This window comes from Elephas maximus, chromosome 9, assembly GCF_024166365.1.
Source record: "Elephas maximus indicus isolate mEleMax1 chromosome 9, mEleMax1 primary haplotype, whole genome shotgun sequence".
Taxonomy (NCBI): domain Eukaryota; kingdom Metazoa; phylum Chordata; class Mammalia; order Proboscidea; family Elephantidae; genus Elephas; species Elephas maximus.
This window is the reverse complement of record NC_064827.1, coordinates 31,394,040-31,409,965: the sequence shown is the minus strand read 5'-3', so window position 1 is coordinate 31,409,965 and position 15,926 is coordinate 31,394,040. Positions and strand designations below refer to the sequence as shown.

The 15,926-nt window shown below is 39.6% G+C and overlaps 1 protein-coding gene across 1 annotated transcript; it reads right to left on the bottom strand.

The window, feature by feature from the left end:
- Positions 1–15,113: 15,113 nt before the first annotated feature.
- Positions 15,114–15,701, bottom strand: LOC126082769 (interferon omega-1-like). Its single transcript, XM_049895705.1, has one exon. It carries the CDS (start codon positions 15,699–15,701, stop codon positions 15,114–15,116), a length of 588 nt encoding a protein of 195 aa, XP_049751662.1.
- Positions 15,702–15,926: the final 225 nt, after the last annotated feature.

The following is a 15,926-nucleotide window of genomic DNA, read 5'->3' as shown; positions in this document are numbered from 1 at the left end:
AATTCAAAACACAACAATGAGACCTACACAATAGGATTGTGAGGAAAGGGAAAGAGACTCGCTGTGGGACAGCTTTTCTTAAACCTTTTGGTTCAGGACTCCTTTACACTCTGAACAATTATTGAGGATTATACAGAGCTTATGTGGGTAATGTTGTTGTCAGGTGCCGTCGGGTTGGTTTTGACTCATAGAGACCCTGTAGGACAGAGCAGAACTGCCCCGTAGAGTTTCCAAGACATGGCTGGTGGATTTGAACTCCCAACCTTTTGGTTAACACCTGAGCTCTTAAACCACTACGCCACCAGGGCTATCAATATTTCACACATGAGAAATTTAGCTGTTAGAACATTAGAAATTGTGATCCTTTATCACACATCCTGTGGCTTCTGGAAAAGTTCACCAGACACTTGCAAGAGAATGAGTGGAAAAGACAAAAAAAAAAAAAAAAAATTGGTATTACAATAAAAATTTTTTTCCTCATGGATCTGCAGGAAGTGTCTCAAGGGTTCCCTGACCACACTTTGAGAAACATGGCTATTAGACCATGGAAGCAATTTTTACATTTAGATGAATGCTGAACTTAGCAATGTAAACTGTAGGGGCATAGATATTATAGATAACAAAAGAATTAAAAGCTGGTAAAAGGTAATGATTTTTAAAGCAATCTAAAAACATCATCATGGACCTTCCTTCTACCTAGCCCAGACCGCATTAATTTTGTACACAATAATGAGCCAGGGAGTTTTAGTATTATAATGATGCATCAAAACAGATGATTTTCCCTCATGTTTGCCACTGTAGTGTCTGTGTTCCTTAGGGACAAGCTTTAAAAAATGTCATTCTGACTTTGCAAGCCTTTGTCAAAGTCTGAAATCAAAACCCTGTCATGGCTCAGACTTTGGCCTTCCTATTTATGTGCCCCACATGTATGACCCAGGTAGACAGAGACACATGGAGCTTTTTCCCTCCTGTCTCAGGGGTCCACACTCACAGTCCATGTGTGGCAAAGGCCCTCACACTCAGGCTGTCACCACACTGTCTAGAGGCTAGACAGGATGGCTATCTGGGGAGCTGGTTTGGGACCCTGAGGCCTTCAGTGCCGGATAAAGGCAGCTTGCTTAGCATGGAATCTACAGAGAACTGAGCTCATGGTGACCCTTCCCACCGGCTTCATGGAAGTTTCCTTTTATAGGGGCAAGAAATTAGATTTTGTTCATATGTTTGTTAGATTTGTAAAGACTCCGTCATCTACCCACCAGCTTCGCAATTATCTGTCACAGACTGTAGCTTAAGAGCCCTTTAGCTGTCTATCTTAATGGATGACTGTTTTCGTTTGTCATTTACGTAGGTTTAATGACCTTAGTTTTAGACCCTAATCCTCAGGAATGATTCCAAACTTTACTTTTAAATGTGCCTACTCATAGTGTGCATGAACTAGAGGGAAATGAAAGCAAAGTGATCCATCAATGTCCTAAATTAAATCAATTTTCACAAAGAAAGGCCTTTGTTGATATTAGAAACTGTGATCCTCCCATATGAATGTTATAATATCTCTCCTGCTGGACAGGTTCCGCCCCACTTGTCACTAAGTGTAATCAAATACCATCCTGTGTCCGTTTTGTTCAAGTGTTGTTTCATTTTGTTTTGTTTATAAATGGAGGCTGCTTCATGTCCCCAGTTTAAGAGATTCCTTGGAAGGCATTGACCTCATGAATAATTTTCCCCGGGCTGTGATGATTTGTTGGGTTCTGTAAGAGAACCTCAAGTTGGCAGCTGACAGCCCCAGAATAAAATGGATCCTGCTTTCTCTTTCCTTTTAACTAAAAAAAAATAACGAAGGCTGTCATTTTATCATTGTAACAGGGACATTCCCTCATCTCCAAAACTTCATCAAGAGAAAAAAAAAAAAAAAAGCCTCTTATCTAGGAAAAGTTTTCTAAAAATCTAGAACTTCCACTCAACTTTTGCTTTCCGTTGGTGGCTTTTTACATGAAGGGAAAGATTGACAACCAGAAACCACGAAGGAACTAGAAGCAGCTGTATGAATGCACAGTGCAGGTTGATGAGGAGCAAGTAGGAGATCAACAAATAATTCTCTCTCTTGCTCTCTCTCTCTATATACCCTTTCAACTTTAGTTTAGCAATCCAAATTTCTTCCAGATATTTATACAAGTCGCCATTTCCTGAGTGAGTATAAAAATCAGTTATCTACAATGTGAAAGGTGGCTGTTTTTCAGTGTTCTCCAGGACACTTTCTAGAATTCCATTTTCTAGATTGTCATGGTTTTGCAGTCGGTTACTTAGAGAAGGACAGGAGAGTTCACTATTTTGATGGACAGCTATATAAAAAAACAAGAAAATAGTTATCATATGTTAAGCCATCTCTCTGGAAGACACTCTGCTAATTACTTTAAAATGTCTTAGTTTGGTTAATATTCACAATGTTAGGACTGTTTCCACCCTGTTTTACATCTGGGAAAACTCAGGCTCAGAGAAGTTAAAGTGGATTGCCCAAGATCACGCTTATGTAATGGCAGAATCTAGATTCAGCGTGAAATCTTATATCACATGTTAAGAATAATTGCTTAAGTTTCATATTTTGGAATTCTGTTGAGTTTTAAAATGTACTTGGATCCCAAGATTATACACACACACTTACTCCTTTGTGTTCCTTTTATTGTTAGGTATTATTATACTTTTTGCTGGTTTTCACCTGATATTGGGGAAGAGAAATTCTCTCTGTCCCAGTTTCACTCTTCCATCTTATAACAGAAGTGTCCCAGACTACTATATTCCTTGCAAATTGGTTATCTGTGCATTCCCAAGAGCTTATGATTTTCAAGGACCTGATGTCTTACAATGGAGATAAAATATAAATTTAATCAAAGACAATGCAAGCAATCACATTACAGGATAGTAGATAGAATTGGCATAACTATTTCTACTAGAAAATGAAGCATGTTTATAATAACCAAAAACACCAGCTGCCATCAAGTTGATTCCGGCTTATAGTGACCCTATAGGACAGAGTAGAACTGCCCCATATGGCTTCCAAGGAGTGCCTGGTGGATTCGAATTGCTGACCTTTTGGTTAGTAGCCATAGCTCTTAACCACTACACCACCAGGGTTTCTATGTTTATAATAGCAATAGTAAAAACAATGTGACACAGGGAAAAATCAGGTAACCAGATTATTAAAGCACATAATCTTTGAAATTGAATTATTTGTAGTACTTAGATTTAGGAAAAAGCATGTTTCTGATGTTAGTAAGAGGAAAGACATTTCAATCAGTGAATCATTGTAGCCTTCTCCCATTGCTTATTGATAACCTCACATTCCTGCTTCCCACTATCTGACACATATTTAGCCAATTGTTCAATTCCAGTACACCTTTATAGTGGTTTTAGAATTGTTAACCAGTACTCCCATGAGAAACAACTTTATCAACTAGAGTCCAGTGGTTTATGTACAATTCCTTTTGTTTTATCTAGTCCACTCATTTCCAAAGTTACTTTGGTCAGCACCTTTTCCCCTACCAGCTGCAGTGAGTTTATTCTTAAATTTGTAATATAGTTGGATTCTTTTGTTACATTCAGCATTCCATCCCCGGATCCATCAACCTAAATGATTTTTTTATGCACACATTAAAATTACACTCTGTACTGTAAAATTGTATGGGTTTTCACAAATGCATGGTAATATCCATCATTTAAATATCATACAGAATGCTTCACCTATACAACACCCCGTGAGCACCTGCAAACCATCTGTTTAACGTCTCTATAGTTTTTGATTTTCCCCAAATGTCATATAAATGGGATCATACAGTATGTTGACTTTTCAGGCTTTTCAATATGCATTTAAGACACATCCGTTTCCTTGCCTGGCTTTATAGATCATCCGTCTTTATCACTGAAGAGTATATCTTTGTATAGAAGTTATGTGTTTTTGTTATCTATTCACCTATGAAAAATCTATGAAAGGACATCTTGATTTTTTTTTTCTAGTTTTTGCGATTATGAATGAAACTACACCCATTCCTCACTTATCCACATGGTTAGGTTCCAAAGACCAGGTCATTATGCAAAAATGGAGTGTGACCACATTATTACATAACTGCCATATTACATCATTACATGACTGCCAAACCACTGAGAATCATGACCCAGCCAAGTTGACATATAACCTTAACCATCACAGCCGACATTATCCTCACCTTTCACCTCGGCATTCATTACTGCCAGACATCCGTCGTTAATTTGAAAAATAGTCAGGTAGTAGATTTTTTACTATTGTTGTAAATGTGAAATGTCAGATAATGAGGTAGTCCATAAGGGAAGAGTAGGTGTACTGTAAATATTGGTTTATTGGCTTTTATGTGGACATAATTTTTCAAAGTGGTTGAGTATATAGTTAGGAGCACAATTGCTGAATTACACAGTAAAACTGTGATTAGCTTTCTAAGAAACTGCCAAAGTGTCTTCCAAAGTGGCTGTAACATTTTTGCATTGTCGTAATCAATGAATGAGAATTCATTTGTAAAGTTTTTTGTGAAGTTTAAAGTTTATTGTAATGTTATTTTTAAAAAATGCATTATGTTCTTCTCTCTGAACATCTTTTGTAACTCGTGATGTTACATGAGTTACAGTCTGAAAATAATCCCATTATTTTGGTTTCAGGGCCCTGGTGGCACAGTGGTTAAGAGCTCAGAATGCTAACCAAAAGTTGCGCAGTTAAAATCCATGAACTGCTCCTCGCAAACCCTATGGAGCAGTTCTACTCTGTTCTATAGTGTCACTATGAGTCAGAATCAACTCCGCAACAAGAGATTTTTTTTTTTTTTAATTTTGGTTTCATATATTTTTCAACTGGTGCGGAAATACGAGTCGAGATTGCTTTTTTCAGCTTGGCAAACAGTAATATAATTGATTCGAGAAAGCCATGAGTATAACTTTCTTATTTATTTCCTGATTTTTCTACGGGGATTATTAAATGAGGGGACAGAACACTTCATTTTTCTTTCTGACAACCTCTCAGTCTTTCAGATAAAAACTGATACCTCGGAGGAACCTTTGGACAATTCCCAAGTAGGGATAAGCCTGAAGAATTTCTGTTTTGATCATTTCCATTTATTCCTGATTTTGAGATCAAGGATAGAAAGTAGTTTACCCAGGGGGATTAAGCTGAGCTGTAGTCTTTTGTGCTAAACAGGTTTAAGATCTATTGGAGTATCTGATGGCAGAAATGGGTAGGGTAGCTTGTGTTTTCTGAGGAAACTTAAAATGGGTCCTGGTATTCCGGCATAGCATAGACATTTTCCTTTATCAGATGCCTAAAAAGCAGGAAGATGTCTTTTTGTTCAGGCTATGGTTCCAAACAAAACATGTCCCAACCAAGACAACAGGTATGGCTGCAGCAGAGCATCACCAGCGTCTTGAGAGACCTGGTCATTGACAATCTCCGTGACTTAGCGGGACGACAGCGAGGGGGCGCGCGGCTACCGCTAAACACTGAGCGCAGAGCTTCCCTCGGGGCACACCAACGGCCGGAAGAGGGCGCCCGAACTCGCCTTAACTGACCAACGAGCGCCTGGAACCGTGCGTGAAACGTCTCAGGCCTCAGTCCCGCGGTCAGACTAGTTTGCAGCGGGACTGACGCCCAGGGAGACGGCACCGCGACTCCGGGACCAATGCGCTGCCGTGTGACTAGTGAGTTCAAGCTTCTGCTTCGCGCCCTGACTGCTGAGGAGGGAGCTTTGCCGCGACCTCTCCCCAGACGCTTTTCTTTCAGAGCGAGCTCAGAGCCTCTCGTTTTCTGGGCTTTTCGCCCGTGTTTTATTCTTTACTTTCTCATGTAATGCTTTAGCAGGAGTTATTTTACAAAGGTATCCGTTTATGGAGCGGTTTGATGGCTCAAAACCACATCATGCTGTATTTTCTGTAGATTCAGAATTGCTCTGCGAAGGAAAGAAAGAAATTCAGAGAAAGGGGAAATATGTCTACAGTCAGGACACGAATATACGAAATATTGGGACCTTGCAGTCAAATAATAAGGACGTGGCGGGTACCCAGCTGTGACTTACGCAGTCGGGGAGGAAAGGGAAAATGTGCACCTCTAAATATACACGGTTTTATAACTTTTAAAGGTAATATATTTAATTTGCTACAATGCTAAAATAGTGGAGAAATAACTTTAAAATTAATAAGTAGGTGTATTAAAACTCTCAACATTATTTTAGGTATTTAATTTGTACCCAAACCAGAATATATTATAATTTCCTGGCTTCAATGGAAGCAAACTCATTGGTAATCTTTCCAAAATTACTTCTTTGCTTATTTCTTTTTTAGTGAAAGAATTGCCATGTTTGTCAATATCCCAGGACCCAACGACCATCTTAAATAATTTAATTTCAGCTTACAGAAACTTTTTGTCCACAGGACCCACTGTGACCAATATTGTTTTAAAAAAATTCTCCAAGCCACTTCCAAATTTGGAAAGATTTTAATAAACAAAATACATGAATCAGTTTTAAAAAATCCACACATGATGCTGATTTTATAGTATAAATATTGATATTACATGCTACTTGGAACCATTTAATCAAGAGATATAGCTGTAATTATAAATCAGATGTATTTGTTAAAAAAAAATACCATTTCTCCAGATAACATTTCAAAATCTGAAGATGCTTCACTTAATGTTTAATATCTTCCTTTCAAATTGGAATTATGATGTCTTTAATCCCCTGAATTTCAATTGGGTATGCACTTTTCCCATAAAAATTGATACTCCCATCTGTTGATTCAAACATTTCTAATTTTTAAAATTTTTTCTTATTTTATTTCTCCCGCTGAAGTTTTACATTCATCAAACGTATTTTCAAAGTTATTTTCTTTCGTTTGTTTTAAGCAAAGACCTATTAAACATGCCACTTTATATATAGTCATATTTTTACATGGACAGCCTTATTTTTTCCACTTGGTTCAAAACATCATCCCACATAGTTAAGTTGCATAAAAAATTGTAATCTATTTGCATGAAGATACTTTTTGTTTAGCATAATATGTTTGTATTTGACATTATATGATGTACCTGAATGACTTCATGTGCTAAATCCACTGGTTCCTTTGATTTTGATGCCCACCAGATATTCTTAGGTGTTTTAGTAGCAAACGTGAGAATATTCCATCTACTGGTTGAATCCACAAAATATGCATATCTTCTTTGTACAATACTAAAAATATTATATTTTAACTCACAGAGGCAGGATTTTTGCATATTATAACTCTGAGATGAGCAAGGTACAAATTCGGCATAATCATATTTTGGGGAGTAATGACTTTTCCACCCTTGTGAACACCTGCCACCTTTGCTCCATTATCATATACCTGGCCAGTAACATTTTTTTGTCAATATCATTCAATTTATTAATTTCATACTAAGACTAGATCATATCCAAATTTTTCTGTCATTTAAATAATGTCAGGAAAAATTTATTCTATTGTTAAGACATGATTCTAAAGGCAAACATACCTACTGAGCTGGCATTTTTGTTCATGATGGCCTAAATATGTTGTCCAATCAAAAACCATTTACTGCTTCTCAATAGTATTTCAGATCTAACATACTTTCATTTGAATTTTATTACACAAATTCATTATAAATTCATTTGAATTTTATTACACAAATAAGGTACAGATCCCTTTGTATTATTATCTATGTGATTATCTTGATATTATAACAACATATAGATTCAACTAACATTCCAGGGTTTGAGCTTACGATACTATTTTGTGATCTTCTAAGAAGCAAATTATTTTTTGGCATAAAATATAACCAGCTAAAAATCACTAGCGAAATTTTCCTGCCATTTTTGTTTCTCTGATTTATCACTTTTTATAAAGCATCGTTTAGTTAACTATCAATTTGAATAGTTTTATTAAACCTTTTGTTTACAGCAGCACTGTGTAACTAAGACACACACACACAGCTGGCAGAGCAAGCATGAGGGATGCGTCCTGTAGTGTGCCTCCGCCTAATTATGGGCAGGTCAGTTAGCAGCCCCTTTGGGTGTGCATATCTTGCCTAATTGCCTTACTCCCTGTGTTCCTGTGGAGAAAATAGTCAGGTGTGACTGGTGTGACCCACAGTCAGTCTTTCGGCACATGTAAACCACCACTTCTCTCTTGATGAGTTGACTTTGGCCATGGGAACATGAGAAAAGTTACTGTCCTGAGAGTCACCTCTCCTGAGTTCTTCAGTCCTGGATTTTCCACCTGTTTGGTTACTCATCCTCTCTGAAATTCAAGTTGCGAGAATCAAATAAAAAGATGAGTGTGCAATACTATTAAATATGTAATAAAAAGGAGACATTAATCTTCCTAGGCTTTGCTTGCTCTGTAAGTGTGAACGACTCTGTAAGGCATAGATGTTGCTCCAGTAGGCTGTGGACCTGGGATCTAAGGTAGGGTGAAGAGACTGGAGTAAAGCCAGGATAAGCCTCCTCCTTCTCTAGGCGGAAGTGGTACAATAGTTGGCTCCAGTGGCTCTTTTCTCTATTTCATGGAGACTCCTTTTTGGTGACTTCACTTCTTCATGGCTCTTCTTTTTCAGAAATAACTCCAATAAGCTCTTTAATGGCATCGAATCAGACAACATGGAAATGGAGGAGTACAAAGAGTCATTTAGAATGTTTGGCCATGTTGGCTACAGTTGACTGAGTAATGATCCAAAGTGAGCCCAGGAAAACTGCATTCTTATAAGAAATTGTAGGACTTACCTCTGGCATGGAATCCATGGGTGATGCAAACACTTAACATGCTGTGCTGCTAACCAAAAGGTTAGAGGTTCACATCTAGCTAGAGGCACCTTGGAAAAAAGGCCTTGTGATCTACTTCTGAAAAATCAGCCATTGAAAACCCTATGCAGCACTGTTCTACTCTGATACATGAGCCAGAACCCATGAGTCAGAATTGACATGATGGCAAATGGCACTGGCACCTCTGGTGCATGAGCTGTGCGTGTCCCTGAAGGAGACATCCCATGTCTCTACCAAGCACAAAAAAAAAAAAAATCACAGGGCACACCTCAACCCTGATAGGCCCACTCTTTGCACCAAGGCCAAGATCTTGCACAATGTCAAAAAATGTCTGTCAGGAGAGCACCAAGATCAGTTAACCCAAAAAGGGAGGCGTCAATCCCAAAAGGATCCCTGTAGGCATTATCTTTGTGCTCAAAGACAAGCCCCAGTTCTATACTACTGCCAAGATGGCACCAGTGTGTTCTACAGTGTCCTTATCAGTTATAAACAGGAAGAATCTGTGTGTGTGTGTGTATGCACACACACATGCACGTACATTTTCGCATGTTTGGAAGGGATAGGTAGGGGAAATCATGATTAGCAATGATAGAAATATTCCCATTTCTTCCCACTTGCTAGGTTATTTGTTTCCCGTTTTCACTGGCTTCTTTCCTTTTCTACACTCTGAGCCTCCAAATTTTTCCTTACCAACTGCCTCATTTTCCTGCAGGTGCTGTGTGTCTGCTGTGTGAACCATCCCGTCATTACAGGGTATATAATCCCTTTGCCCTGCAATGATGTCATCTGGCCAGGCACCATGTAGATTCTCCATAGGGATTGGCTTCCATTTGCCAAGGTACTCACTCAATGGGTAGAATTCATTATTGAAATCAAAACTTGTTTCAAGACAGTGAACCCCCAAAACACAGCAGATCCTTAAGTAGCAATTAACTTGTTCCTGGGCCATATCTCATCCATCCTGTGATCCACTTCAGCAGTATCTCCCAAATACCACCCTCCTAAAACTTACCCAGCTCTGTGTCCACTACAGAGTGGCTATTTTTTCTAAATTAAAAAAGCCACCGTCTTCCGGATTAACGGTTTTATCCCTGAACCCTTTCAGAATTAACCTGTCTTTTGGTGGCTGGGAGATTAAGCACATTGACTCAGGCCATGGTTCAATTTTCATCTTCCTAGCTTAGAATCCAGCTCCCTTCCAGTGGCTAGAGAGTGAGCTGAGAGCTACTTGAATATATGTGGAGACTTCTCTCACAAGCCTAAAAAAAATACGTTCTCCTTCCACTACCAGGTTGGCTGAGGCCTTACACCTGCTCTTGCCTTCCTTTGGCCTCCTCCTGCCTCTGCCTGCTAAGCTACAAACTGAGACAGGACATCTACATTCCCTGTTGCCCCAGATCCTGTCACACAAGAAGAGGAAAGAGAAAAAGTGGTCAATTGTATACTTTCATTAAGGCTAAGCAAAGAATTGGGAAGCAGTGCTGATCTCCCCAGACTTTATCAGGAATGGAAGAGGGCCTTGAGGCTGGTTGAAAGCCATTCTCCACCAACATAGTCAGGGTCATGGGCATTGCTCCTAACCTTCTGAACTCGGGGCTTCAAGACTCCGAAATTCCAGTTCCGTTTTTGGAATATGTGAAGTTTATTATCTCTTACTGTTTATGGAGTCTGAGGAGGAAATTTTTGGCCTTATGAGGCCGGTATAACCCCAAGCATTCCGACCCATGGCTGAATAGAGTTCAATGTTGTGATGGAGCAAGGGAAGGGGAAGAACTGACAAGTTAGGTCCTAGGCATGTTCTGTAATGGGTTTTCTCATTATTTTAACCCACTGAATATTTTGTCTTGTAATTGGCTGTTTTTGTTTTTGTTTTTTAATGGTATTTGTATTTTAAAAGGCAGTATTCAGAAAGACAAATGAAGGAAGTTAAGATGGTAGTGGGTGTGAAATGCTGCTGTCAAACTCCCTCCCTAACTAGGCCTTCTCAGCTTTGAGAAGTTAAAGTTGGCTCTCAGTAAGAGCCCAAGCCAATCTCTTTTTTTTCTAAGCCCCCCCGCCATTCATAATTCATAGGATATGCTAAATTTCCCCTAACTGCAGCAGAGACAGAAGAAAACAGCCTCTTTGTAGAAGAAAACAGCCTCTTTGTAGAAGAAACAAATATTTGGGGGGAAGAATAAGTATCATTGATTTTGAGAAACAACCTCCTCTTTAGAAGTATAATGTGAAAAATCAATGAATTTTCTCTAATTGTATGGAAAAATGACTTGGAAAGAAATGTTGCTAGGAATAGGGGGTGGACTCTTCCATCTTTCTGTCTCTTGAGGAAACACACCCCAGGTACAGAATCTGGAGCAGGTGTAAGGATGGCCTAGTAGTCTTGACCTAGACTGTCAGGGCTTGACTGGTGATATAGGCACCCTGAGGAACTTGGAAGGAATATTTTGTCCTTTAATTCTTTTCAGTACTGAAAGCACTGAAAAAAGTGCTTCATTTTGTTTCTGAAGTTATTCTTTGGTGGAGCCTGTGGCAGGAACTGGAGCTTCTTGTACCCAGGAACTTCCGCTAATTGCCTCTCCTGAGCAGGAGGACTCTTCTCCCTGGGATATATGGTCTCCATTCCTGCATCCTCTATTTCATCTTCTCCTGCTAAGGGTCTCCTAGGTTCCTGTCTCTATATTGTTGTTTATGGATTTTTGTCCCATTTGCTGTCCTCTCCCGTCTAAGGGACCTGCAAGTCTATGAGCAGATTAGCGAGGGACACTCTCATGGCCATGTAGCCCTCTTCATGCACAGGCGAGGGTGCAAGGAAAGAAATATCCAGGCCAGAGGCTGAATATTTTGTAGTCACTTCTTCTTCCTGAACTACTTGAGCATTTTCTCCAAGGAGCATTGCAGGCATGGCTATGAAGTCAGCCTTTGAAACATGGGTAGATGAAGAATAAAAGGCAGGCTTGGGAAGAGATCAAGATTGGGTCTCATTCATGTTTAAATGTTTTGTATTGAAGGACCTCAAAGAGTAGGCTGCACCTCTAATGCACCCAAAACCATCTAATACGGATTTCTAAAATCTGTCAGGGACCTGGATGAAGAAAAGTAAACTTCTGAGTGGATTCCTGGTAATATTCCCAACACGATGAAGGAGCTGTATTTCTGGTTTTAAAGTGGGTATGGAACTTCCCAGTGTGGAGCAATGTAGAGTGGGCAGCAATCCCCACAGTATTGATCTTCCCCATCTTCTTGCCAAAGTGTTTTCAGGAACTTGCAGTCTAGATTCTCCCCTGACCTCTTGATAATATGTCTGTGTGTGACTCACTAAGCCACATTTTGTCTCTTTCTCAGAGCCACTCCATGTAAAGCTACCCTCCAAAGGGAGCCTGGGCAGGTACCCATAAGAGACAATAGTTAAAAAAAAAAGTGCGTTGAGGAGGACAATGGAGATAGACCAGCCAGGCAGACCTGGGAAAAGGTCACATTCCTTCACACCTCTGACTTCATGATACTCCTTTCATACCTCACAAAGGTTTTCTTGCATATCCTATTCCCTGTGGTTCTCCGTCTTTTGTCAACCCAACTCTGCGCTGAGGCCCTGGGATTTCATAGGACAACCTAGGAAGAGGGATTCCTGAAATAATGAAGATTAATTACTTTTTCTGAAGAGAAAGTAGGTTTAGTGCCACATTAGCACCTTTCAAGTAAGCTCCCCAAACTGGGAATACAGCAGCCTGGGTTATATCGAGTGAAGGTAGGAACAAAGAACTCATGTAGGAGGCTGAGTAAAATGTTCCACTGGGAATAGACTCAAGATTAGGCTCCGAATGCCAGGAATTAAAACTCAAGTTCAAAAGGTCAATGACAATAATAGTAAGGTTCACCTATGTATGGAAGTGTGTCATTGTAAAGTACTTTCACATACGTTACCCCAGGTGATCATCAAAACAAGCCCATATGTTTGCAGGCCAGGTGCACTGTCAAACGAGGAATCCGAAACTTAGGGAAAAACTTGTCTAAAGTCACTACACAAAACTTTTTCCTCCAAAACAACCAATAATTCTTCAACTATGTCTCACACTGTCACCTAGTGGGTAAGATCCATTGCCCAGCTCCAACATTATTTCCCATGGAGAGACAGAGAAGAGATTAGGAGAAGATTCCCAGGTTCTGAGTTCCTTGCTTCCTTGCAATAGTCATCTCTGAGAGTACTGTTTTCTGAGGAAGGCGGACTCTGGGAAGTGACTTAATCACCAATTGTGGACCTTATTGAAAGGAGAAATTAAGTTTAAACCTGGGAGAGCCCAGGGTTGAATAACAGAACTTTTAAAATTCTTCCTGCCTCTGCATTGATGCTGAAAGACCAAAACAGAGGGAGAGAGAGTGAGCCAGTGAGTGAGTGAGTAAGAATTCAGGACACTTTTCTTGCTCTCATTCTAATGAAGCAGTAGATGTTTATCGATGAATGATGTAACTTTGTATGTAGACTTAATTGAAATCTCGTTTCCATATTATTCATTTTTAAAGATCAATACACTACTGATTCTTCTGTGTCATATTCAAATAAAGAAGTGTTTTGTGCATGTAATTCTCAATGTTTCAGACTGGACCTCTACCAAAAAGGGGCACAAACTCTGATCTTCAGGTATATCTGTGCTCCATTCTATAGGATTTTTCTCCCTGAGGTCAGATAGGGTAGTGTCTGATCCAAGTCTTTCAGAAGCTCAACTTGCTCACTGTGTTCACCCTGACACAACAGAGAAGGTTGGCCCAAGGACACTGAGGTGGGAAGATAGCTGGTAAACAAGTGTTGAGGGCCTATTTTCCTCAGGTGGCCAGGACTCTCTTAAGCTGGTCCATGGGCCTGAATGAATGTTTTTATATTTTACCCTGGGACTCCCTACCACACCTAAGTACATGTCTGTAGGTTTTAGATATAAACTCTGGTCCCCACTCTTCTCCTTGCCCTCCCCCACCTGTTGTCGTAGATTGACAATGTTCTAATCTCTACTGAGAGTTCCCATTCTTGATGTCTCTCCATTCCAATAAATGATTTAGAAAAGTAAAGGAATACGAAAATGGAAAGCAAGATTAAATCTTTTTTTGTGGGCTGGACTTTGAGTTTTCTTTTCTGATGTCTATATTTTTCTCAAACATCGGTAAATCTGGACACCCCTGAATGCAGTAACATGAAAGACGATTCCAACTACATATAAATACTTAAACCAAGACCCCAGGGCTCACTAAAACATTAAATGACGCAAAATTTTCCATCTGAAGCACACTGCTGCCAAAGACAATTCACAACAGAGAAGGTGCACTTCAGCTGAGTTCCAAGCCAGCATCATAGCATTACAGAATAGTCACAAAGCATTCTTAATTGAGAGGGAGGGAGGGAAAGAAGATAAATTCAAGGCCCCTACACTACCATCCAGCCTAGTGGATCCCAACACCCCGCATGGCCACAGGATCCCTTTTGCTTTCTGTTCCTACTTTCCAATAGCTGAGCATATTATACATACACAAAACATACACGTACAGTTGATTCTGTTATTCTATAAAGTCACTGGGAACACTGAACTAGAGAATACAGAACCATTGTTCCTAAGGAAAATACAGAGTTAGGTTCCTGTGAGCCTCTGGTCACATTTTCATCAGCTAATCAATATACAACCTTGTTTTATGTGCATTTCTGTTTAAAGGCATTTAATGTTGATTCATTAATGTTCGATTCACAGCCAATGGCAGTATAACTCATGTCTGAACAAAGCTTACCAACACGTGTATTTTCTTAACAGCATTTGTACAATTTGCCACTTAGATACTCAATTTATACATGTCACATGAATGGAATGAATGAGTAAATAAATTTTACCATCCATCCTTCAATTTGGTTAACAAAGCAGTTTTTGTTTTTTTTAAAAAAAAAAAATTCAAGAAGTTTTCTTTGATAAAGTTTTAATAAATAAAACACAAATTTAATAAAATGGAAAGGTGAACATACATTGTAAATCTTCATACAATGTAAATGTGAACATTTTATTATATGAAAACATTTAAATATTATAAATATAAGCCAGAATGAATAAATAAACATAAATAAACATTGAAAAAATCAGGGAAGTCATCTCTTAGGGACTGATGTCCCTGCAGCTGACTATTTTTAACATATACTTAATACTACTGACAAAGTAATTGCTGAATTCAATTCAATAAATTCTGTTCCTAAAGCAGGAATAAGAGTCTTTTGAAATGATGAGAGACATGTATGCAAGTGTGATATGGCATATCAGCCATTGAGAGTCAAGATGAACCCATGTCTCCATGCTTTCTTCTTAATCTTTCTTGCAAGTTTGTCGATGAAGAGAAGGATCTCTTGATTTCCACTCTGACAATTTCCCAGGCACAGTCACTGTATTCCTTCTCTTTCAGATAGGAATGGATTCCCTGGAAGTACCTCTTCACAGCCAGTGCAGAGCTCTCAATCGCCAGGACAGATTCTTCTTCTTCCATTGCCTGCACTAAGCAGGCCTCCAGATCTTCCAGCTGTAGATAGAGTCCACTGTGGAGTTGGTCCAGGAGGGTTGTGTTCCAAGCAGCAGAGGAGTCCTTTGTGTGGAAGAGGTTGAAGATCTGCTGGAGCATCTCGTGGAGGACAGAGATGACCTGGGCCTTCTGGAGCTGGCTGCCATCCACCATCTCCTGGGGGAATCTGAAGTCCTTTCTTTCCTTCAGGCAGGAGAAAGGGGAGAGTCTCCTCATTTGGTCCAGAACCACAAAGGTCTTCTTACTAGTCAGGGTGTGTTTCTTAGACAGGTCACAGCCCAGAGATGGAGCAGGGCCACAGCCGAACACCACCAGGGCTGTCAGTAGAAAGAGCAGGAAAGCCATTGGGAGAATTGAAGATGCTGCTGGCTTGGCTGAGCTGGATGTCTGGTTGAACCTTGGACCCTGGGTTCTCTGAGGACATTCCTTCTATTGTGGCTTTTAAATAGGGAACATAATAGTTTTCATTTTCGAACATTCCTCTAAAGTTTTACTTCCATTTTTTGGTTTCATTTACATATTCTTCGTATGGCCTGAGAAGACGTCATCAATCTAAACACTTAATTTTTG